The 23933-nt window shown below is 43.3% G+C and overlaps 1 protein-coding gene across 5 annotated transcripts in view; it reads left to right on the top strand.

Annotated features, from left to right (window-relative positions):
• Positions 1-13729: 13729 nt before the first annotated feature.
• The window catches only part of Tbc1d12 (TBC1 domain family, member 12), an 82257-nt gene continuing 72053 nt past the window's right edge, over positions 13730-23933 (top strand). Inside the window, exon 1 of one of the 5 annotated variants that reach the window (XR_005492272.2) lies at positions 13730-14576. Coding sequence is in view for 2 of the 5 variants with exons in the window: in XM_006231335.5 (XP_006231397.1) it covers positions 13852-14576 (725 nt within the window). In the remaining 3 variants the exon portion in view is untranslated. Of the gene's footprint in view, positions 14577-23707; positions 23832-23933 lie in introns of those variants that run through there. The other 4 variants (XM_006231335.5, NM_001377114.1, XM_039090978.2 and 1 more) reach the window with 4 other exon arrangements.

Here is a 23933-nt window from a genome sequence, read left to right on the forward strand (position 1 = left end):
TCCATCTTCATTTAACAGTTTCCCTTTGTCTCTGCATTTTCACATTTTCACAAGTCTTCTCTTATAACACTTAACGGGATTAAGGGAACAACCTAATGACAGGAAATGAAGTTGATTATTTCTGCAAAAGCCCTATTTCTAAGAAAGCTCACATTCTTAGGTATATCCACTTAGAATTGTTAACATCTAGTGTTATTCTCCCCTTATCTGCAGGGGATGTGTTTCAAAACCAGAAATCAGGGATAGTATTGGGCCCTAACTACTATGTTTTCCCTGTGAAGACATAAGGATTATCAGTTTGGCACACAAGGAAAATAACAGAATAGCTAATAATGTATTAGAACAAGTATAACAATGTGCTGTCATAAAATTATGATCGTTGTAGGTTGGTGTCATTATGCAGACAGGAGATAAAACGAGGCCTGTCATTGGGCGAGAAGGAAGGGAGGCAGGAACAGAGGTTTTAGGAGAGGGAGAAGCAGAAGAGGAGCAACATGGAGGCAGACGTAAACGATCCTCACCATGCATCTCCACGTAGATGCAGGTTGTTAGGAATATTTCTTAAGGGATGGATTTCTATAGGTCGATTTATCTTATTTAGGTGGGAGGTTTCTATTTTTATCTATTGCTTGTGAGTTTATTGTGTAGCTGTATTGTGGATTGAGAATTTAACATATAAATCTTATTGATAAATTACAGCTTATTGAGTCATAATTTCACCATGGAGTTGGGAGTTTATGCCATAACTACCAGGGCGCTGTTGATGAGAGTGTGGACAGAGTCCGTAGCAGGGAGCCATGATAGGCCAGCCCCGTGCTAGACTTCTACAGCCCTGATTTTACCAGGTGGCTGAAACCAGAGAGTTCGTGGCTAGCAGAGAGCCCCTGGGAGAGATACTAACCAGAGGTAAATTACGGTTAGTTCCATTTGGCCCCACGGGTGCCGGAACTAATTCTAGAGACTAACGTGGCACCTTACGGCTTGAGGATTGCCTGGGTCTGAGAGTACTTGGGGGCAGCATGAAGCCAATGAGATAAACGTACCCCTCAGTGCCATGTGGCCCTACAGGTATCAGCACTACCATGGGATAAAAGATTCAGGTCTTTTTTTAAAAATATTTACCACAACAGAGCATTATCTCTGAAGTGGGAGGAGAAACTACAGATGACTGTAAACCACTGTGTCCTCTCTGTGAGAGGAAGGACATTTCATGCTATAGCTAAAAACATTTCTATGATTTCTCATATATATGCCTTGCATACTGACCTCCAACCTCCCCAGCACCCTACACCACTTTTCCCATAGATCTGTCTCACACACTCGTGTCTGTTCCTTCTGTGATCTACCAAGATTAACCAGGGCCATCTGTGTGCCCAAGAGTTTGTAGCTCTCTGCTGGAACCTGGTGGGCTCAGCAGAGGTTACCCAACTAAAGACAATGATCTACCCTCTTCCAGAATCTTTGAGAGCCGTGTGCTCAGAAGTAAAAGGTGAGCCCTCTTCCTTCCCTGATAGGACTGGTCCTGGGGCAGGTGCCTACGACCAGTGTGAGTTAATGAATATCAAGCAGTGAGATTTGAATTCAGAGTCAAACCTAAGACAACCTGCACACTTCTTCTTACTGAAGCACTCAATGCTTCCGAACTAAGCGTAGCTTATTTTCTCTTACTGTCAACAATCTCATAAGATAAACATTAGCTCTACTGAATTGATATTTTTTCTGTGTACCCCTGGTTAGCTTTGAATTTGTGAGTTTTCCTTCCTTAGCCCCTTGAGTGCTGGAATTAAAGGTAGGAGTCACCATAGCACACTACTTAATTTTTAGTCAAGAGTCAGGACATTAGGTGTTACACTGAATTACAAATCAGCTGGGAAGTGTGCCAGTCACATTAAAGAGTAGTTTTTCCAGCAAAAGGGGATCAAATTCCTTTCTCAATCTGCAGTAATGCAGGCAGGGGGGAAATTAAGTGGAGATTTTTCCTAGGGTCATGATATTTGTTCTTTCTCATTTAAGATTTGTGTTGATAAATTAAACCTTGACATTTTCTCCTTGCATGCTTGCATGAGCAGTCCAGAGTCACTCTCTGATCACTGGTTTTCACAATCCCTAGGGAAGAGAAAGTAGATCTGTGCACAAAGTTGTGAGCAGTTTCTGAACAACCCTGGGGAAACACAACTTCCTCACCCTCCCCTTTGTACCAGACTCTGCTAGCTACTGTTTGTGAAACAATGTCTTTCAAGCAAGGATGTATTGTCAGTAAGTCCTCACGATAACATTGGTGGTAAGTATAGTTGATCCAGGAAGACACTATAGAGTAAAACTAATATCTAAGGTGTCAGCATCTTTCTCACAAATCCCACAGTCCACCCCTGCTTTTTCTAATTCGCTCTTCCCAACACCCATCATCAAAGGGAAGTCCCAGCTCTGGTTACGATTTAGGAAACTGGTCTAGTCACAGGCTTATCCATGGGCACTCTGAAGATCAGCTTTGCTGGAATTCATGATTTCAATATTTTCTTTCATTTTCTAAGCTTATGCTATTAATTGCATTTAAAATTCACTCTAGCCAATAAATGGATACATAAAATAGGCATCTCTACAGCTACAAAATGTCGAACAGAAAGAAAATGATCTACAACTGAAGAATTTCTTTAATTCAAAGGAGGAAGAGGAGGAAGAGGCAGAGGAAGAGGAGGAAGAGGAAGAGGAGGAAGAGGCAGAGGAAGAGGAGGAAGAGGAAGAGGAAGAGGAGGAAGAGGCAGAGGAAGAGGAGGAAGAGGAAGAGGAAGAGGAGGAAGAGGAAGAGGAGGAAGAGGCAGAGACAGAGGAGGAAGAGGCAGAGGAAGAGGAGGAAGAGGCAGAGGAAGAGGAGGAAGAGGAAAGGAAAGTAGCTTCTTTTAAGGACTTCAGAACTTTATTTAACTACATTTGTTTATTTAACTATTCATTTATTTTGGTGTGTGTGTGTATATATGTATGTGTGTGTGTGTGTGTGTGTGTGTGTGTGTGTGTGTGTATTCATGCCACCACATGCATGTGATATGGAGGTCAGAGGACAACTTGTAGGAGTCAGTTCACTCCTTCTACTACATGGATCTGTAATGTGACAGACTTTCTGGAGCAACACACACACACACACACACACACACACACACACACACACACACGTGCGTGCGCGCACACACTCACCCCAAAGAAACAATTATTCCAATATCCAATTTGGTGCGCAAATAAGGTTGGTTTTTTTTTTTTTCAATTGTGGCCACTATCAGGAGTGTGAGTGAAAGGCTATTTCTGAGTAGCTTCGATAACTCAGAAACAGCTTTCTCACCATAAAATCCACTGCTTCCTGGGTGAGGGCTCCGGCAATGCAGCCCTGAGCTCTCTGCACAGCTGGCAGGCAGCCCCACAGTCTGAACACCTTCTTCTGTACTTTTGCCTGCTCAGAATCCCCATTCCCAGCACTGCTCACTCCCGCGTGTGTTACTGAGCAGAGCCCTTAAGATCGCTCCAACTTCTTAAAGCGCTCATCGCTTGCGGCTGGGTGAGATTGGTTCACCTCAGTCAGAATTTGTTTTGTTCATCTCCTGTTTACCACCCTAGACACTCATCCTTCTCTCCTGGAGGAGACATTTCAGTTTCCAAGGAACAAGCCATAGGATGGTTGTCAGGGCTTGAACTCAGATTGTCAGGCTTGGGGTGCCTTGACTGAGCCATCTCATCAGTTCTATGGACCGATTCAATGAGGATTTATTGAGACCTGGGTAGGCACTGAATTCAAAGATCACTATTTCTATCACTAAAGAAATAGTCAGTTTGGGGTTTGGTGACAATTTTGGTTTGCTTGTTTCCTTAGTTGGCTGGTTGCTTTATTTATCAATTGTCCCTTTTGAAATTTTTAAAAGATTTGTGTGTGTGTGTGTGTGTGTGTGTGTGTGTGTGTGTGTGTGTGTTTGCTCCCAGAGACCTCTAGAGGGTGTTGGATCCTTCCGAGCTGAAGTTACTAGTAGTTACATGATGCCTGGTTTGTTATGTGTGTGCTGGGCTCTCATGTTTGCACAAATTCTCTGGGGGCTGGAGTGCTGATTCCGTGGTTAAGCACGCTGGCTGCTCTTCTAAAGGACTAGGTTTCCATGCCTAGCTACCTCCAGGGTAACCCCTGGGGGATCTGGCGCCCTCCTGTGGCCTTCTCAGGCACCAGGCATGCCCTTGGTGCCCTTACAAGCAAAACACTCATAACACATAATAGATGAACAGCAATAACAATGACAAAACAAAGAAAGCATTCTTTTTTTTTTTTTTTGGTTCTTTTTTTCGGAGCTGGGGACCGAACCCAGGGCCTTGCGCTTCCTAGGTAAGCACTCTACCACTGAGCTAAATCCCCAGCCCCGAAAGCATTCTTAATAGCTGAACCATCTTGCCAGTCTCTGCTTTCTACATGTGTGAGACAAGGTTTTGTTGTAGAGCCCAGGCAGAGCTGAAACTCTGGATGTAGCCGCTCTGCTCTGGGCTCTGAGCTTACATTATGCCTACCTCAGCCCAAGTGCTAGAATTACAGGTGAGCACCACCGCACCCCACTTGAGTAACAGAGGTTTTGTGTAGGAAGATTAGTGAATTTAATTTTTAAATGTCAAAAACATTAATTTTTCGATTTTTATTCATTTATTTATTTAGCATATGGAGGTGGCTAAACCTGTGGTCGGACGACTTGGGGGAGTTGGTTTTCTCTTTCTGCCATGTGGGGTCTTCTGGGATCAAACTCAGAAAATCAGGCTTAGCAGCAATGCCGATACATCTAGTTGACTTTTTTTTTTTTTTTTTGGTTAACTTAAAAGAAATTCTCGTTATATAGTGTCTTAATGAGGGTTTCTATTCCTGCACAAACATCATGACCAAGAAGCAAGTTGGAGAGAAAAGGATTTAATTCAGCTTACATTTCCACATTGCTGTTCATCACCAAAGGAAGTTGGGACTGGAACCCAAGCAGGCCAGGAAGCAGGAGCTGATGCAGAGGCCATGGAGGGATGTTACTTACTGGCTTGCTTCCCCTGCCTTGCTCAGCTTGCTCTCTTATAGAACCCATGACCACCAGCCCAGGGATGGCACCACCCACAATGGGCCCTTCCACCCTTGATCACTAACTGAGAAAAATGCCTTCTAGCTGGGCCTCATGGAGGCATTTCTTCGAGGGAGGCTCCTTTCTCTGTGATAACTCCAATTTGTGTCAAGTTGACACACAAAACCAGCCAGTACAATTGACCCCTTGTCAACTTGACACACAAACACATCACTATTAACCCTCAACCCTTACTTTCCTATTCATCCCCAAGTTTCAACCACAGTCTTTACAAATTCTTACATATTAAAATTTCAGCCCGGGGTTGGGGATTTAGCTCAGTGGTAGAGCGCTTGCCTAGCAAACGCAAGGCCCTGGGTTCGGTCCCCAGCTCCAAAAAAAAAAAAAAAAAAAAAAATTCAGCCCCTTTAAAATATCCAATCTCTTTTAAAAAGTTCAAAGTCTTTTTACAATTCAAAATCTCTTAACTGTGGGCTGCACTGGAATACTTTCTTCCTTCAAGAGGGAAAAAACGCCATGGCACAGTCACAATCAAAAGCAAAATCAAGTTCTCACCATCCAATGTGTGGAATCCACTCACTATCTTCTGGGCTCCTCCAAAGGGCTGCTGTCACTTCTCCAGCTCTGCCCTCTGTAGCACTCTAAGCTCAGGTTGATCCATTCCACTGATGCTGCTGTCCTTGGTGATCATCCAATGGTACTGGCATCTCCAATACACTGGAGTCTTCTGCTGCAACTAGGCTTCACTAACAGCCACTCATAGGCTCTCTTCATGGTGCCAAACCTGAAATCCTTCGGTCTTGGGCCATCAACTGCAACTGAGGATGTGCCTTCACCAGTGGCCTTCCATGGCCTCTCACAGTGCCCAGCCTCAGCCATTCTTCATGACCCCTTCATGCCTTCAAAACCAGTACCACCTGGGTGACTTTTACACACTACCAAGTCCAGCCACAGCACGAGGTACAGCCTTGGCTATCTTTGGAACATAGCTTCCTTGTGCTCTCAGAAAACACTTCCCGGAAGATTTCACCTCAGTAATGCTACTCTCTTCTTAATCACAGCTAATTTGTTAGCGCCAGCTAACCGGCACCGATTGTCGCAGTAACGCAAAGGTTTCATTTTAGTAGTTCTGGTATCTTGTTAATCACAGCTGATTCTAAAGCCCCAGCTAAGCAAAACTACCAAATCTTTACAATCAAAAAGGCAATAGCCCTGATAAGAGGCTTTTATCTCCCCTCTGAAATTTCACAAGCCAGGCCTCCATCGTTTGCACTGTTCTCTTCCAAGCTCCTACAGAACATCCCACAGAGCCCTTAACATCCCAAGGCTCTTCTAGCTCAAAGTTTCAAAGTCCTTTCACAGTCCCCCCCAAAACATGGTCAGTTTGTTACAGGAATACCCCACTATGCTGGTACAAATTTATCATAGTCAGGGTTTCTATTCCTGCACAAACATCATGACCAAGAAGCAAGTTGGGGAGGAAAGAGTTTATTCAGCTTACACTTCCACATTGCTGTTCATCCCCAAAGGAAGTCAGGACTGGAACCCAAGCAGGCCAGGAAGCAGAAGCTGATGCAGAGGCCATGGAGGGATGTTATTGGCTTGCTCCCCCTGATTTGCTCAGCTTGCTCTCTTATAGAATCCAATTCTACCAGTCCAGGGATGGCACCACTCACAATGGGCCCTTCCACCCTTGATCACTGAGAAAATGCTTTATAGCTGGATCTCATGGAGGCATTTCCTCGAGGGAGGCTTCTTTCTCTGTGATAACTCCAGCTTGTGTCAAGTTGACCTTGCTTTGTGGACCAGGCTGGCTCAAACTTGTGGTGCTCCTCCTTGCTGCTACTTCTCAAGCCAATGTTAGCATAAAGATATTACAGGGCTATTGCAGTTTTAAAAATAAAAGGACAAGAAGCTGGGATTTAAATCAAGGACTGAGACAGGAACTGGTTTTCTGCCCAGCAGAAGAAACAAGTTATTTTGTACCCCAATGTGACTGTGAAATCATAAGATTTAATAGAACCTGCATAGAACAAGTAACTTATTATCACTAACAGAAAGGTCGATCTTTAGTACCTAGAACGAATTAGTATTTGTTGTTGATTTCAAGTACTATGGCTCCTCCTAGTAGTTTTTCCCCCTCCCTTTCTGGACATGATGTCTTTGTAGTCCTGTTTCTATGTGTTTGAGGCCAGCCTGATCTACATCTGAGCACCAAAACGAATGTAGATCAGGCTGCCTCAAACACATAGAAATCCTTTGCCTCTATTTCTGGAGTTCTGGGATTAAAGGCCTATAGTGCCATGAACTGCTCTAGGTGTTCCCTATTTTGTGTTTGTCTGTTTGTTTTGACATGGCCAGCTCTTTCTTTCAGCCCACTTTTATTTTCCTGCCAAGAAGAGCTATTCTCTACATATTTCCTTTGTGTTTCATGTTCAAAGTACTATTTAATGCCTACATTCTTTTTCAGTTTAGCCACTGTGTTCTTACATGCTACCCTCTGTTTTTTCCTCAGTCCATACATTCTCCACTGTTTATGAAAGCAAACAGAAAACAAAACTGAGCCACCAGTGTAAGAGGCTCAGTAGATTAGATCCTCTTAGGAATTGATACTATGAAATTATATGTTAAAGACAATCACTACTTTCTACTGAAGGTTTTGGTTGTCTTTTCCTAAACATTTAAAATGTTATATAGAAGTCTACTGTGCTAGTTTTATGTCAACTTGACACAAGTTGGAGTCCTTTGGGAAGAACAAACTTCAGTTATGAAAATGCCTCCACCACATTGGCTGTGGGCAAGTCTGTCGAGCATATTCTTGATAATTGATGTGGGAGGGCCCTGCCTCACTGGTCAGTACTTTGGCCTCTGCTTCAGTTCCTGCTTCCAGGTCCCTGCCATGACTTCCCTTAGTGGTGTGCTGTGTTTTGAGAGTGAGATGAAATAAACCCATGGTGATTTATCGCAGCAATAGCAGCCCTAACTCAGACAATTAATTACCTCTTAGTCCACACTTTGTGTGTTTTCCCAATCTCCCCACTCAACTGATATATTTCCAAATATTTCCTAGCATGATCTGTCACTATGGGGGACTAGAAGTTGACTGACCCCAGGGCCTTGTAATTGCTAAGCATACGCCGTACCAATGAGATATACCTTCATCTTAATATTTAATATTAACCAACTATTTCTGAGTAATGGGACTATAGTTATATTTTTCGAGGCTTGGCGGGCTGTTTTGTTTAGCATTCTATTGTATTGAGAATACATTTTTATTCATTTTATTTCATTTTTATACTCTATAAGCAGTTAATATGTTGCGAAAGAGCCTGGAACTTGCTCTGTAGCCAGACTACTGGCTTGGAACTCTAGGAGAGCTGCCTGCTTATGCTTCCACAGTTCAAGGATTAGGACACAGGCCACCTCTCCTGGCTTGAAACTGTAGATTTTAAAAGGTGTCATTGAAAAAAAAAAGACTGAAATCTGGAACTGGCTCCAGCTGTTACTAAAAATAGAACTGTTTAACAAACTTCAGTTTTCTCATACTGAGTTTATGTAAAAAACATTTCATTGGATTATAACCATGGCAACTATTTCCTACTTTCATTTGTTTTGTTTTGTTTTGCTTTGCTTATATGAGGGAAAGTCTCACGTAGCCCAGGCTAGCTGAAAACTTGCTCATAAATGACGGTAGGTAACCGGGAACTTCTGGTTCTCTCGCCTCTGCATCACCTCCCGTGTGTTTGGATTACCAGCTTGTCCCACAATGCTTGCTTATATGGTGCTGCGGATGAAACCTGGGGCTCCGCACAAGCCAGCCAAGTACTCTATCATCCGAGTTAACAAAGCCAGGCGCTATCACTGTTTTTAGAAACTTAAAACAATTTTTTTTGAGATAGGGTTTTTACCTTGTAGAGACAGGCTGGCCTGGAATCCATTGACAATTACATTTACTTATGTGTGTGCCTGTATTTGAAGGGCAGAGAACAGTTTGCAGGAGTTGGTACCTTCCGTCCACCATGTGTGTCTCAGGGATCAAGCTCCAATTGTTAGGGTTGGCAGTAAGGAAAGACCTTTGCCAGGTGAGCCACTGTGCTAGCCCTCTATCTATAGCTTTGAAATACAGCCTTAGAGTTGCTTTTCTTTTCAAATGCAGCTCAAAATTGATTCGCATTATTGACAATCCTCAGCTATACATATATTTAGAAACACTTCAGGGCATAAAGAGTTAACATTTAATCAACGTAAAATTATTCTGAGGGCTAGGGAAGGCGGCTCAGTGGTTAAGAGCATTTACTGGTTTTGTAGGGGAGCCAGGTTTGGTTCCCAACACTCAAGTGTCAGCTCACAACCATCTGTCACTCCAGTTCCCGGAAACTGAGCCTCTTCTGATCACAGAGATCACAGAGGGATCTTGAAAGCATGTCGTGCTTATACAAACACACGGGCGTGCATACGCATAAAATAAAATGAAATGAAATATAGTTCTTAAAATGTTATGAAAGAAGTATAAGCTAGGCATAGAGGTGCATACCTAGGATCTATAATCTCAACCCTTGGAAGATGAAGACAAGGAGATCAGGAGTTCAAGGCCACCCTCAGCTGTATATTGACTTTGAAGCCAGCCAGGGCTGCAGGAGACCCTTTCTCAAAAAACAAAGAAACAAAACCCCAAATAATGTCAACAAAAAGTATTTAATAGGTTTCCAACCTTTCTCTTTTCATGGCAAACCTTTTCGATCTTTATAGATATATAATTGTAATTGTAGCGTTCAGTTATACATTTTTTTTTCTAAAACAGGGTTTCTCTGTGTAGCACTGGCTGTCCTGGAACTTGCTTTGTAGACCAGGCTGGCCTCAAACTCAGAAATCTACCCACCTCTGCCTCCCAATTTCTGGGACTAAAGGCCTGCACCCCTATGCTGGCACACATCTTTATTTTTATTTCACATAGGTTTGTTAGCTTTTTCTGTATTTTTTGCATTTCTATCACTTGCCTTTGTTATATCTATTTTTGCCTGCACTTCCCATATTGCTCTTAGATAAATTAGAATTTTGGGCTGTAAAGCATTTCGCTGTAAACGTCTCTGCACAGCTGTCATCCTTTCTTTGGAATGCTTTCCTTATGATGGGTCCCCCAGGGGTAGGATGACAATACTTCCTAATATGTGGCCTGAGTTGCTCCATTAAATGATCACTGTGTATTTTTAAAGCATTTCCTCTAACTCTTGGTTTGTGGTTTGCCCCACTGTGGCTTACCAAATGGCAGCTGCTCTATGATCTTTCTATTGTTTATTTCCCACTCATATCTCACCCTGCTAAGTTAATGTGCAACATGCATCTTTGAAATAGTTATTATTTTGTTATGATCCACAAGCTTGATCCCAGTCACCTTTGGACCAGATTGGGTTTTACCAGGAATGTATGGAATTTAAATTATTTGCAGACATTGAAGATGATTTCAGTAGCAAACCGAATTGCATAGCTTTGCAAGATCATATTTCTACTACAGTACACAGCTTACTTTTAATTTTTGGCATTAAATTTATTGTTCATGCTGTCAATCAATTTCCAAAGGGACATGCTGACAACATGTTTTATTCATCACCGAAGATAGTTACATCGTTAATTGGTCTGACATAGGAGCGCGCGCGCGCGCATCTGTGTGTGTGTGTGTGTGTGTGTGTGTGTGTGTGTGTGTGTGTGTTTAATCCTGGATGTTTAAGAAACATTGCTCTAGGGGTTGGGGATTTAGTTCAGTGGTAGAGCGCTTGCCTAGCAAGCACAAGGCCCTGGATTCGGTCCCCAGCTCTGAAAAAAAAAAAAAAAAGAAAGAAAGAAAGAAAGAAAGAAAGAAACATTGCTCTAAGGGGCTGTAGATGTTCTTACTTAGATGTTTTGAAATCCGGTATAGCTTCAGAACTATCAAGAAAATGTGTGAAGAGCAGTAGGTAAAAGAAAGCGCCACCTTTGCAAGCTTCATTATAGACCACCAAATTAATACTACTACTAATAACAATACATCTTAAAGAAGGGTGTTAAGAGGGCTGGAGAGATGGCTCAGTGGTTAAGAGCACTGACTGCTCTTCCTGAGGTCCTGAGTTCAAATCTCAGCAACCACATGGTGGCTCACAACCATCTGTAATGAGCTCTGATATCTTCTTCTGGTGTGTCTGAAGGCAGCTATAGTGTACTTATACATAAAATAAATAAATAAATATTAAAAAAAGAAGGGTGTAAAGAATTTGAGGCCTTTTATAGTCTTCTTGACTGCAGGCACAGCAAAATAATCCACTTTAGAGGGACCGCACAAAGGCACAAAGGATATAATGTCTCTTATAAGGAGACATTCCTTTGTTAAACTGGATAAAATGTTACTTACCAGATAAGGCAGAAACTTTTTGAAAAGTTTAGTTATTTTGAATCAGAGTCTTGCTTGTAGTCCAGATCAGTCTGGAATTCCAATTCTCCTGCTGAAGCCTCCATAGTACTGGAATTGTGGATGACACATTTGTTGCCCCCCTCCCTTCTCCCCCTTTCTTCCTTTCTCTTTTTTTTTAACAGTGAGTGAAAAGTGCTATCTCATAGTTTTGATTTGTCACTCCTAAACAACTTATGATGTGCTTATGGATATTCCATTTGACATATCTCCTCCAGAAAAACACATATGTTGAAAATTTTACACTCTCCACTCCCTGTTTTTGAACAGACTACCTCACTGGAACTCACTATATAGTCAAACAATCCTCCTGTTTCAGCTTCCAAAATGCTGTGATTATAGATGAGAGCTCATCTGAAATGAGTTGTCTTGATTTATTGATTTATTAACTGATGTGTTTAGTTTTTTGAGACCAGGTTTCTCTGTGTAGCCCTGGCTGTCACAGAGCTTATTGTGTGGACCAGGCAAGGCTTGAAATCAAAGATTCTCCTGCCTCCACTACCTGAGTGGTGAGATTAAAGTTGTGCACCACCACCACCTAGTTGTCTTTTAAAATATCACATTATGATTTTTTTCCTGAGATAAAAGTTTGCTGTGCAGCTCATGCTATCCTCAAATTTGCTATGTAGCCCAGGCTAGCCTTGAATTTGAGATTCTCTATTGCTTCGTCCAAGAGGGTTCTGTAATTAAGGTACATTCTACCACATTGGCTTATTTCTTTTCTGTATGTACTCTGGGTGGGTACTGCTCCCATAACTAATAAAGATCTGTCTGTCTGTCTGTCTGTCTATGGTTTATATACATTTTTTTTCCTTTTGAAAGATCACTGTGCAGGTATGTGTGTTCCTATGTCTGAGGTAAGTATACACTCATACTTAGGGAGACCAAAGCTCAACTCAGCTGTTATTCCTTTGGAACTGTCCATCTTATTGTTTGAGACATGACCTCTTAATAAGATCTAAGGCTGTCCTAGACAGGCTGGTTGCCAGAGCATCCCAGGGATTGTCTTTCCAGTGCTGGCATTACCAGGGCATTCTACCATGGCAGCTTTTTATATGAGTGCTGGGGATACAACAAAGGTCCTCATGCTTGCGGGGCAACGCGACCAACTGAGCTATCATCCCAGTTTTCAACAGATCTTGATAATGAATGTTTTTATTGCTTCGGCCTACAGAAAAGGTCATTACAAAAGACACTTGATTGTTCTTAGTCTGAATGGTAGGTGCACAGATGCACATTTTATCACTAAATAGTTTATGTTCACTCAAATCTATTCGTGTATATATTTCATGTACAGGTTTGACAATACTGTCTTGCTAAGTACTTCATTCTATTTCTATACTTACTTTCAGAGACATTTGTAGAATGGATGGTCTCTAGTTACTGCTTTATCCTACTACAGCAATGTCTAGTTAGGCCTTTTACTACAACTTCATCGTCTCTTCTGAAATATCGACAATATTGGATCTCTGCCCTATGCTCATTCTTCTCTGGAGGTAGGGTCACTTGATAATCCCCTTTGTGGCTTAAATAAATGGCCCCTCCAACAAACCAGAATCTTAACCCAAGTTTTTAAATTCTCACTAAATGTTAGTTAATTCCAGCGTTTTCCCCAATCCAGTTTCCTGTTTCTTCACACTACACCGATCTCACAACTTTGATATTCCTGGCTACTCTCCTATCACTCCTGTAGCTAGTTATTATTTCTTGTGATTCGTACATTAAATACATTTTATTTCCACCAAATGGTCATCATTCTATTTTAATCCACTACCACACAGGGTGCTGCAGTTACCGAACCTCTCTCCCTGACTCCACTTCATTTCAGTAACCCAGGTGACATGACAACCAACGCGTTAAAAAGTGGTGGGAGATAAGACTTTGGTAAACGTGAAAGACTAAGTGAAAAAGGTAGGTAAAGGGGCTGTCATGGGGACAATGAAGACCTGAACGGTTCCAAGAGTTCTTCACTGTTGTTAGAGAAGGTAAAAACTGTCAAGATAGGAGGACTTAAACTAACTTCGTTAGTCTGCTCTCACAAACAGATCGCCGTCAAGTGATGTGTTTCAGGAGAAATGAGCCTTGCCCACCCTAAGGCTAAGCACTGTCACCCGGCTGGCTGGCGGATCCCAGACTGTCCTCCCGGGTCGCTCTAGCTGCCGTCTCTATGGTTCGGGGACGCGCCGGGTCGCGGCAGGCCCGGCCCCGCTGGTGCGCGTGCGCGATCCCAGCGCGTGCCCGGCCTCCCGCAACTGCCCCAGCCGCGGGGTGGGAGGGGTGGGTCCGGGAACGTTGCGGCGGCCGTGGCCGCGGACGCGTCCCCCGCCGCCTCAGATGATGGGTCCCGAGGATGCCGGAGCCTGCTCGGGAAGGAACGCCGAGCTGCTCCCAGTCCCGGGGCCCATGGGTCAGGACGGGAAGACCGTCCCGGCCACCGGCGGCTTTAGCGGAGGCGCCGTCGCCGCCGAGCCGCCCGGGGAGGCTGGAGAGGAGGAGGCGCCGCCGCCGCGGCAGCTCCTGCAGCGGTACCTCGCGGCGGCTGCGGGCCCGCTGCAGCCGGGGCTCGGCGGGGTGGAAGCGGAGGCGGCGGCGGTCCCCGCGGCGCGCGGCTCAGGCATGACCAACGGAGACTCGGGCTTTTTGCTGCTCCAGGACCGTCGCGGCCCAGAGGAGGCGCGTCGCCGCCGAACCTGCGGCCGTCCCTGCCTGGCGGAGCCCGCGGACGAGGGCGTGGACGGTGCGGGTGGCCTGGACGACTGGGCCGCGCCGCTCGAGGACCCGCTGCGGAGCTGCTGCCTGGCGGCCGGGGACACGGACGACCCGGACCCCACAGCTACCACCTCTGCCGGGAGGGACGTTGGGAGCGCGGAGTCCAGCCTCGGCCTCCCCGACGCCCGCTTCGGCTCTCGGAACACGTTCGAGGTGAGCCGCCGTCAGAGCGCTGGCGACCTCCTGCCCTCGGCGGGGCAGTCCGCACCCTTGCCAGCGGCAGAGCAGGGCCCCGGGGGCACCACGGTTCGGGCTCGACGGAGCGGTGGCTTCGCGGATTTCTTCGCCAGGTATCGCACTGGCCGCGCGAGGGGCTTGGGCGGGGCCGGGAACGGGCTGCCTTCGGGACCGTCGGGACTCAGCTTTGATCTGTCGCTTGGGAAGGGGGACCGGATGGCTTTGTGAGCTACGGGCCTGGAGCCAATCTTGATGTTACTCAGTCCCCAGGAAGCGTTGTGCTTCCAGGTCTGACCAAACTCCTAATGCTATACAGTTTGTTCATCTGGAACATCAGATAACCACCGCCCTATTACATTATTATTATTATTATTATTATTATTATTATTATTACTACTATTATTATTATTATTATTTAATTGTATTACTAGGATTTGGACTGGGCGGGCGGCAGTATATTCCTACAGGTGTGTTGTAGAAGTCTGCGAAGTTCATTTGCTTGGAATCTAAGCCCATTCCATTAGTTTGGGGATTCGTGACTTTTTAAAAATTTTAACTACATTTTACTTATTTTGTGTCGGGGGTTTGTGTGTGTGCGTGTGCGTGTATCCTTGCGTGGAAGTCAAACAACTCCCACCCTCTGGATACAGGCGAGTCAACTCAGGTCATCAAGTCTAGTGGAAAGTGCCTTTACTCACTGAGCTATTTTGCTGGCCTAGTTTGGGAATTCTTAAGTTCAGAAATGATTTTTTTCTTTTCCTTTTTTGATTTTTGTGGGCTGGTCTCGAACTCACAGAGATCTGCTTGTTCCTGCTTCCTAAGTGCTGATATAGTGTTTGTTTCAGTTGCTTTTACTAAAACTCATTGCTTGTCGGGGGTTCACACTTTGAATACCAGTACTGCTATAGAAGGATGAGGCAGGAAGACTGCCGTGAGGTTCAGGGCAGCCTGGGCTACATAACCTTTTAGTAGATCTACTAGTAGATCAGCCTGGGCTACATAGCAATATCTTGTCTTTAAACAAAGCAAAACAGGCAGGCAGTTAAGTTAGTGCTTAGAATCAGATCCCAGTCGTTTAGCTCAGATTACTGTAGCACTCTAGGGAATGAGAAAATCCCTCTTTTCCTTATCTCAGATAGGCTTCATCACTCTTCATCAATTTCACAACCCTCCCCCCCACAGCCCCGTTGTTAGTTGAACCGAGGGACCACAAGGCAAGTAGCCCGCCTATGTAGTTACATCCTCAGCAACTTCGTGTGGGGTGTGTGTGTGTGTGTGTGTGTGTGTGTGTGTGTGTTTTGGGGGTGGGATTTGAGACACTTTCACGTGAGTTTTTACATTTGAGAACATGTATTTTGTGGGTATGGATTGCTAGAACACTGTAATTATCTGGAAAGACTTCATTTTCCCCCATATCCCATCAAGTTGGTCCTGCTAATGCAGTTGAGGCTAGCCTTAAAACCCCCTCCCACTCTGCCTCAGTTGGGAATTTTCCTCAGCCCCACTCTATTGCTGGGGAGCTTTAATTTTTACTGATGTTTTATCTGTGATTTAACATTCTTGAAATTGAATTCTGATGCCGGACTTTGCATATTCCAGATGAGGCTTTTCTGGCTTACTAGGGAAGGGAAGTTGTGGCAGAACACTGCACATTCCTCAAAAGCAAATATCTTGTCATGTAGATTTTTGACTCTGGGTTTTTGTTGTTGTTGTTTATCTCTAGGCAAATAAAATATCTCCAATTTGTAAAATCTTATCTTTCACAGTTTTTCTTATTTTTATTCTTTTCAGAGATTTTTAAACTATAACCTGAAGTACTAGAAACTCATTTAACATAGCATTATTGTGGCCCTAGGTGAGCCTTGACTTGCCTAGGTAGCTGACCAAGATCCACCTTGATCTTCCTATCTTGTCACTACTCTCTAGGACCGGAGGCTTTAGTTAGCAAGTCTGGTGTATACTATGCTGGGAATCAAATCCAGCGCCTCATGCACACAGGCAAGCCCCTTTACACATGGAGCCACAGTCCCAGCCCCAGCAGTCCCCAGCATTTCTGGTTTAGAAAGTCACATAGTTAGTGTGCCTGTTTGCACACAGTGAGGTGCATTTTATATTGTAGTAGGTGTTTCTTACTCATCTTTCTATTTTAGTATACCCTATTCTTCCTACTTATATAAATTTACAAATATAAAGTTTCTTAAATCAAGAATGGAAAAATCCTAAAAGTTTATATTAGATTATGGGGGCTAAATATGTAGAAACAAGATCTATATTTGTGCCTGTATTTGCAAAAATATATTTAGTTATATTGCTGTTGTTCTTTTACTTTAGTTGCTTTTTTTTTTTTTTTTTTTTTTTTGAGATGGTTAACAGGATAGCCCAGGTTGGTCTGGAACTCACTGTGACTCAGGCAGGTCTCAAACTTCTGATTTTCTTGCCCCAGTCTCTTAAGTGCTAGGATTACAGGTATGAACCACTTGCAAAACTATTCTTAAATCTTTCAGTGACAGCATTCATTATACAAGGCCTCAGAGTGCCTTTAGCATATGCGTTTTGACACCTTGTAGCATTTTATTGAACTATATTTATCTCGGTCAAGTTTTGAGGTCAGGCAGCTTTAGACCTGAAAGGGCTTTGGAGATCACCAATACACCCAGTGTACTCTGAGTGCTTGCTTGGTGCCAGGCACTGAGAATAGACAAGGTTTAGACTGTGTTGTCTCTGATTCGGCTAGTAGAGGAAAAGAGATACGTAGATCTATACTGCAGTTCGTGAACAAATCTAGGCTAGCTTCCATCCTATTCGCTGCAGACAGACATTTCCATCAGATTTTGAACTTTCTTTAACCTTTTATTTGCTCATATGATTATATTATTCATATATCAGAGAGCTGGTTTTTCCTTTTCTGCTGTGTATATATGTGTGTGTGGTATGTATTTTGTGTCTTTGCATGTTCACATGTGTGTGCATTGTCTTCCACAATCACCCTTTACTTTACTATATTGAGGCAGGGTCTCCTAGTGAGCCCAGAGCCCACTCATATGGCTGCTGTGACTAGCTAGCCTGGTCTGGGAGCTCCCTATCTCAGCTTCCCAACTGTGGGGATTACAGGCAGGCGTCCACAGCTACCCAACCTTTATGTGTAGTCCTGGGCTATGAAGTCATGCCCTCATACTCGTGGGGCATGATTTCTGGGCTGAGCCAGCTCCCTGTCCCAAATAACTAGGTATAAATATGAACAAACAAATCCCCAAAATGTAGGCACTTGAAAGCTAACTTCTTTTTTACATTTCTGAAGTTTTTACATTAATTAATTGATTGAGCGAGTGAGGGTACATGTGGGTGTATGCTTGCCAAGATGCATGTCAAGGTTCTAGGCATCATGGCTTCCTTTGTTTTGGATAGAGCAAAGTGAGGAACATTTTCCCCCTTGGTATTTAGTCAAAACCTTAGCTGCATTTTGACCATTTTAAAGGCAGATACTGTGACATTAGTCTCTGAGGTGCAGCATCTAACACTGGTCTGAGTAACCCATTCAAACTGGGTTACATTGCCCACTTTCACGTCTCCTTTACTGTTTTCTGGTTTGTGTAATTGTGACCGAATTTTCAATCCTTAAGTAAAATAATCAGTAAGTACCCGTAGTCCTAGCAACTCAAAAATTATTTATTGTTGTTGTTATTGTCTGCGTGCAGTTGTCAGCTGCAGTTCCTGCTGAGGGGTACCTTTGGGATCAGCTTGCTTTTCAGTGGGTTCTTATTCTCCTCCTTGATCTCTCGATGAAGAAGCTCACTGTTTAAAGACGGCCGCTCAGTGGGTTAGAGGTCTGGATTCCTAATTGCCGGTCTCTCTTTGCATTGTTGCTACTTGTTTGACCTGTTCTATCCTACCTCTTCATGATGGTTTGCATATGCTTGGCCCGGGGAGTACACCATTAGGAGGTGTGGCCTTGTTGGAGGAAGGGTGTCACTGTGGTCACAGGAGACCCTCCTCCAGCTGCCTAATGTCAGTCTTTTCCTGACTGCCTTTGGAACAAGATGTAGACCTCGCAGCTCCTCCAGCACTTTGCCTGCCTGGATGGCGTCATACTTCCTGCCTTGACGATAATGGGCTGAACCTCTGAACCTGTAAGCCAGCCTCAAATAAATGTTGTCCTTTATAAGAGTTGCCTTGGTCATGATTTCTCAACCCCTAAGAATCTCTTCATCCTCTCTGTTTCTCTTTTTTACCTTTTACTACTTTTTCCCTTAGCTAGACAAATTCTATAACCAATGTTTCAAAAGTACCTTCATGGTGGGCATGCCAGTTTTCCCAGCACTGGGAAAACTGAGGCAGGAGGATTGCTGTGAATTAGAGGCCAACTTGACACAGCCTGAGACCTTGATTCAAAAAAGCAAAGCAAACAAAAAAGCTTCATCCTTGTTTTATTTCAATGGTGGGGAGAATTTTATGGCAATGTGTATATTAAGCCACTACCTCCTCTGTGTAAACCACTCAGCAGCAAAAAATAAAAGCATTTTTAAATTTTTTTATTTTTAAAATAATTAATTTTTATATAGGGCCTTAGGCTACCTTGGAAATTGCTATGTAAATGAGGATGGTCTCAAAGAATTTGTTTTAATTCTGTAAAGTGAATTATTTACTCTAGCTAGCCTGTATGAAAGACAAAATCTTGGTATTTTTTTTATAAGCAGTAAACCTAGATTGGGTGGGTTTTAAGCTAGTGTAATTTACATCCCAGCCATATGTCCATTGTATGTCCATTGCTGTTTGAGTCTCCTCTGGATGGCCTTTTCACTCTTTTATCAGCTTGTCCTCAGGATGCACTTTTCCTGGCCATGGGCGCATGGTCCCTCTCCTCTCATCATGGCCTCCTTCTCTCTCTGCCTCCTTTCTTCTTCTCCCCTCACTTGTTCCTCAAGTTCTGTCTTTCTCTTTCTACTGCCCAATCACAGGCTCTAGCCTTCTATTAACCAATTAACTCTAAATCGAGGAGAAAGATTTACACAACAAAGGCCAGTGTACATGAGAATTCTCTCATCTGTGGGCAGCCAGATCTTGGGGTTCAGAATTTAACCTTTGTCTACACAGCATCAGACCAACCCCCAATACCTAGTTCCCTTATGTCTACTTCCTACACGGCTGTACTACCAGGTCCAGTATTTGTTTGTTATTGTCTAATTACGCCCCCCCCCCCATCCATCTGTTGGCAGGGTCTCACTCTGCAGTTCGTAGTACTAGAACTCAGTATGTAGCCAAGGCTGGCCTTGAACTCAGGTACTCCTCCTATTTCAGCCTCACGGGTTACTGAGATTATAGGCGTGAGCCACAGTGACAATCTTAAAGGAATGAAAACCTTGTTTAGTGTCAATTGGGCTTTGTTCTTCAAAGATTTCAAGAATCTGTGCCCATCCACCCTTCTTTACTTTTCAAGGTATGTTTATTTTGTTTTATGTGGATGAGTGTTTTGCCTGTATAGAAGTATGTGCACTACGTGGGCGCCATGACGTGTACAAGTTGTAAGACAGTAAAGTGCTGATCACATGGAATTGGAGTTCTAGTTAGCTGTGAAGCCGTCATGTGGGTTCTGGGAACTAAACTTGAGTCTGCTGTAAGAATTCTTGGGGCTAGAGGAATGGTTCAGTGGTTAAAAGCACTGGCTGACCTTCCAGAAAACTAGGTTCAATTCCTAGCACTCACATGATGACTCACAATTATCTCCAGGTCAGGGGGTCCAACAATCTCTTCTGGCCTCTGCAGGCACTGAGCATAAATACGGTTCATGGTGCACATATATACATGTAGATGTAACACTTATGTACATAAAAATAAAAAAAATAGAAACAAAGCTATCAAGTGCTCTTAACTGCTGAGCCCCCATTTTCTGTTCCTTAAAAATCAAGTAACTTTAAGCTATTTTTTGTGGGTCTTTCAAACAAACTCTTGCTTTCAAACACAAATGACTTCATTTTGCACATACAGTAATAGACTTCAAATATTTACTAAATATTATAGATATGAACTGAGTTAAAAAGGATCTGAAAAATGCTGGTTTTGTTTTTTCTAGACAGGGTTTCCCACTATACCCCTGACTGTACTGGAACTTACCCTGTAGACCAAGCTGCCTTTGAATTCACAGAGGTCTACCTGCCTCTGCCCCGAGCGCTGACATTAAAGCCATCCACTACCACTGTCCAGCTGGGTTCTTTCTTTTCCTTCCATCTTTAAAATAGAAAGGTTGCCAGAGGTATGCCAGGAACCACTCCCTTCGGCTCTGAACTCTCTGTCGAAGATGTGAGATTTGTTTTTGTTTTGTAATGCCTACCTTGGCATAATCATGTTAAACACCAGCTATCCGCTGTTTCATAGACGTAGACGGCGTGAATCAGCAACTTGTGCAGCCTAAGTTGCAGATCTTCTCTAGCGCTGAAATCACAGACATTTGCAACCATCTTCACTTTAGATCTGGTTTTTTCTACTGTAATTTCTTATGTTGTAGAGAAATAGAATCTCTGAAACCTAACCAACTTAATGGAGAAGAAGGACTAGGGTAGTTTTTGTATTGCTTGGGAAGCATTACAGTTTGTATAAATGCACTTCTGTGTGCAATTAGATGGATTCTTATAGAGTGAAATGAAGATTAACTTTAAAAAAAATCGAAGAAGGAACTAGAAAGGAAGGAATGTTGAAAAAGATTAAAATATTTTTATCTTTTTTAAGGGAACATAATATAGACAGGTAAAGCAAATTTTTAGCTTAATTATAAAATTAAGCTAAATTTTAAACTTGGCTTACTTACACTTTTGATACTGTGTTGTCATGGGAAGTTTTAGGGAAAGAGCAGAAACATTTGGAAACTTTGAGGCAGTGCATCTGTTACCGTCTCTAATGTATTCAGAAAGGCAAAGAGAAGTTTTTTCTGAGGCTGCTGTTCCTCCCAGGTTCTCAGCTACTCTTTAGCTCCATGAAAAGCCATCCCAGATGGTGCTCTTAGAGAGCTGCTTGGGACTTACTGCTGAGATTCCTTTCTCTTTTGTCTGTGGGGGTGAGTGGGTAGAGATGTGTGTGTGTGTGTGTGTGTGTGTGTGTGTGTGTGTGTGTGTGTGTGTGTGAATTCACTTGCTCATGCACCTGCTTGTGGAGTCCAGGAGGTTGGTGTCAGATGTCTTCTTCTATCCTTCTCCACATTATTATTATTTTGCTTGTTTAAGACATGGTCTCTCGGGACTGGGGATTTAGCTCAGTGGTAGAGCGCTTACCTAGGAAGCGCAAGGCCCTGGGTTCGGTCCCCAGCTCCGAAAAAAAGAACCAAAAAAAAAAAAAGACATGGTCTCTCGGGGTCACTCTTGGGTAGACTGAATGGCCAGGGAGTCACAGAGTCTATCTTGCTTGCCCATGCCCATGCCCATCACTGGGGTGTTGGGTATGTGAACTCAGGTCCTATGCTTTCTGTCACCACTGACTGACTTTTAAAGAAAACAAAACCAAGGTATTTATTTTGTGTTCATGTAAATGTCACGGAGCATGTGTGGAGGGCAAAGGATAGTTTTGAGACTGAGTCATCTCAGATCCTTCAGTGGTTCTTAGATTTAAATTTTTAAAATTACTTGGAGTGAGAGTTATCAAGAGTGAATTGCTTTGTTCCTAAGTGAAGATTTCTGGATTCAGTAGAGTGTAGAAGGAATCTCCCAGAATCTGAATGTTAACAAACTTGTACCATAGCTCCACTGTCCTGATCGTGGTGGTTCATGAATGGTAATCACTGGAAATGCTTGTGTTTCACTTAGACGACTGATGGGCTCCCTGGGTGGTAACTGAATGATAATACAGCACTCACATTTATATCTCATGGTACTTCTTTGATTTAAAGCTTGGTCTGATCTGCTTATTGTTAGAGAGCAAGAGAGAACAGACCAAGAAATCCAAAATACAGCATTTTACAAGCTTCAATATTCATGTCTGCGCAGTTCATCTCAGCTTTCTTTTAATTAATGGGAAGAGTGCTATTTATGCTGCTTAGGCTGTGTTTGTCTGTTTTAAGAAAAGCTTTAGCTTGTAAAATCTTCCTGGGTTCCCTGATGCAGCAGCATTTTGTACTGTTTTTACAGAGGCTCAAGAAGCCTGTTAACTTCCTCCCTTCTGAAGTTCTGCACAGACCATGGCTCATATCCCACTGAAATTTGCTGCTTTAGCCTTTCTTGAACTCATTTTTGTGGCTAAGTGGGGGAAAACCATGTGACTGTCTGGTTTTTCAGCAAACTCTTTCCTGCAATTAAGACAAGTTCACCTTAGGAAACCAAGCTAGCTACTTTAGAGCGAACTTGATCATCTTGTATTTAACTTACCCCTGAATTTGGCTTTTCAATTCCTTTTTAATTCGAATTTCATGTTGGATATTTTTTTGTGTGTTAAAAAAAGATCTGCCTTCCCCTAACCCCACATAGATTAAAACAGTTAAAATTTGGAACTGAACATGATAGTTTTAAAAAATTAATTTCTAATTCACTTTATATCATAATATCAGCACCCCTCTCCTCCCAGTCTCCTGCTCTTGCAGCTTTTCCCCCCATCCCCCTCCCAGTCTCCTCCGAGAAGGGGGAGCCTCCCGTATCACCCCCCCATTCCTCTCCCAGCACCCTTACCCTCACGTACATCAGTCACTGCAGGTAGGCAAGTGCTTCCTCACTGAGGCAAGACAAGTGACCCAGTTAGGGAAACAGGATCCACAGGCAGGCACCAAATTCAGGGACAGCCCCCACTCCAGGTGTTGAGGGACCTGCATGAACTTGATAATTTTTAAATCAAATTATTCCCCTCCCCTTCTCCCTTCTTTCCTTTCTCCACCCCTCACCCCACCCACACTCCCATCCCAAGACAGGATTTCCCTGTGTAGCCCTGTCTGTCCTGGAACTTGCTTTGTAGACCAGGCTGGCCTGGAACTCAGAGATCCATCTACTTGCCTCTGCCTCCAGAATGCTGGGATTAAAGGCACCACCACCATCATTTGGCTACTGTTTCCTTTTATTTCCTCAAATACTGTAATATACAGGTGCCCCATCCATCAAATTTCCAAATTTGGTTTCATCCAGACTTCAGTTAACTAGAAGCAATTCTTTTCTTATTGTCCCTGAAAAAAAAATGTGTTCAAGAACTTTAACAGCTTTTGGAGGTGGGGTGGGAAGGAGGAAGCAGGCTTTAGATTAAGAAATATAACAAAGCTAATTGCTCTACACTGTTCTTACTCAGGTAGTGAGAAGAAGATGGAAACTGGGAGGCATGGACGCATGATTGCTAATGGGAGCTGCTGCTAGAGAATAAATGTGAAGAGGTTATAGAGAGAAAAGCTTGCTGGGAAGAATAAATGATAGGTAGGTGGGAATTAGCCTCTGGTAATAATTTAGCTAGTACCTTGACCTCTGACATTCAGGGTACAACTATAGATTATGTCTTTCAACTTTTTCTATTCTTTA

The sequence above is a fragment of the Rattus norvegicus genome, chromosome 1, assembly GCF_036323735.1.
Source record: "Rattus norvegicus strain BN/NHsdMcwi chromosome 1, GRCr8, whole genome shotgun sequence".
Lineage (NCBI taxonomy): Eukaryota > Metazoa > Chordata > Mammalia > Rodentia > Muridae > Rattus > Rattus norvegicus.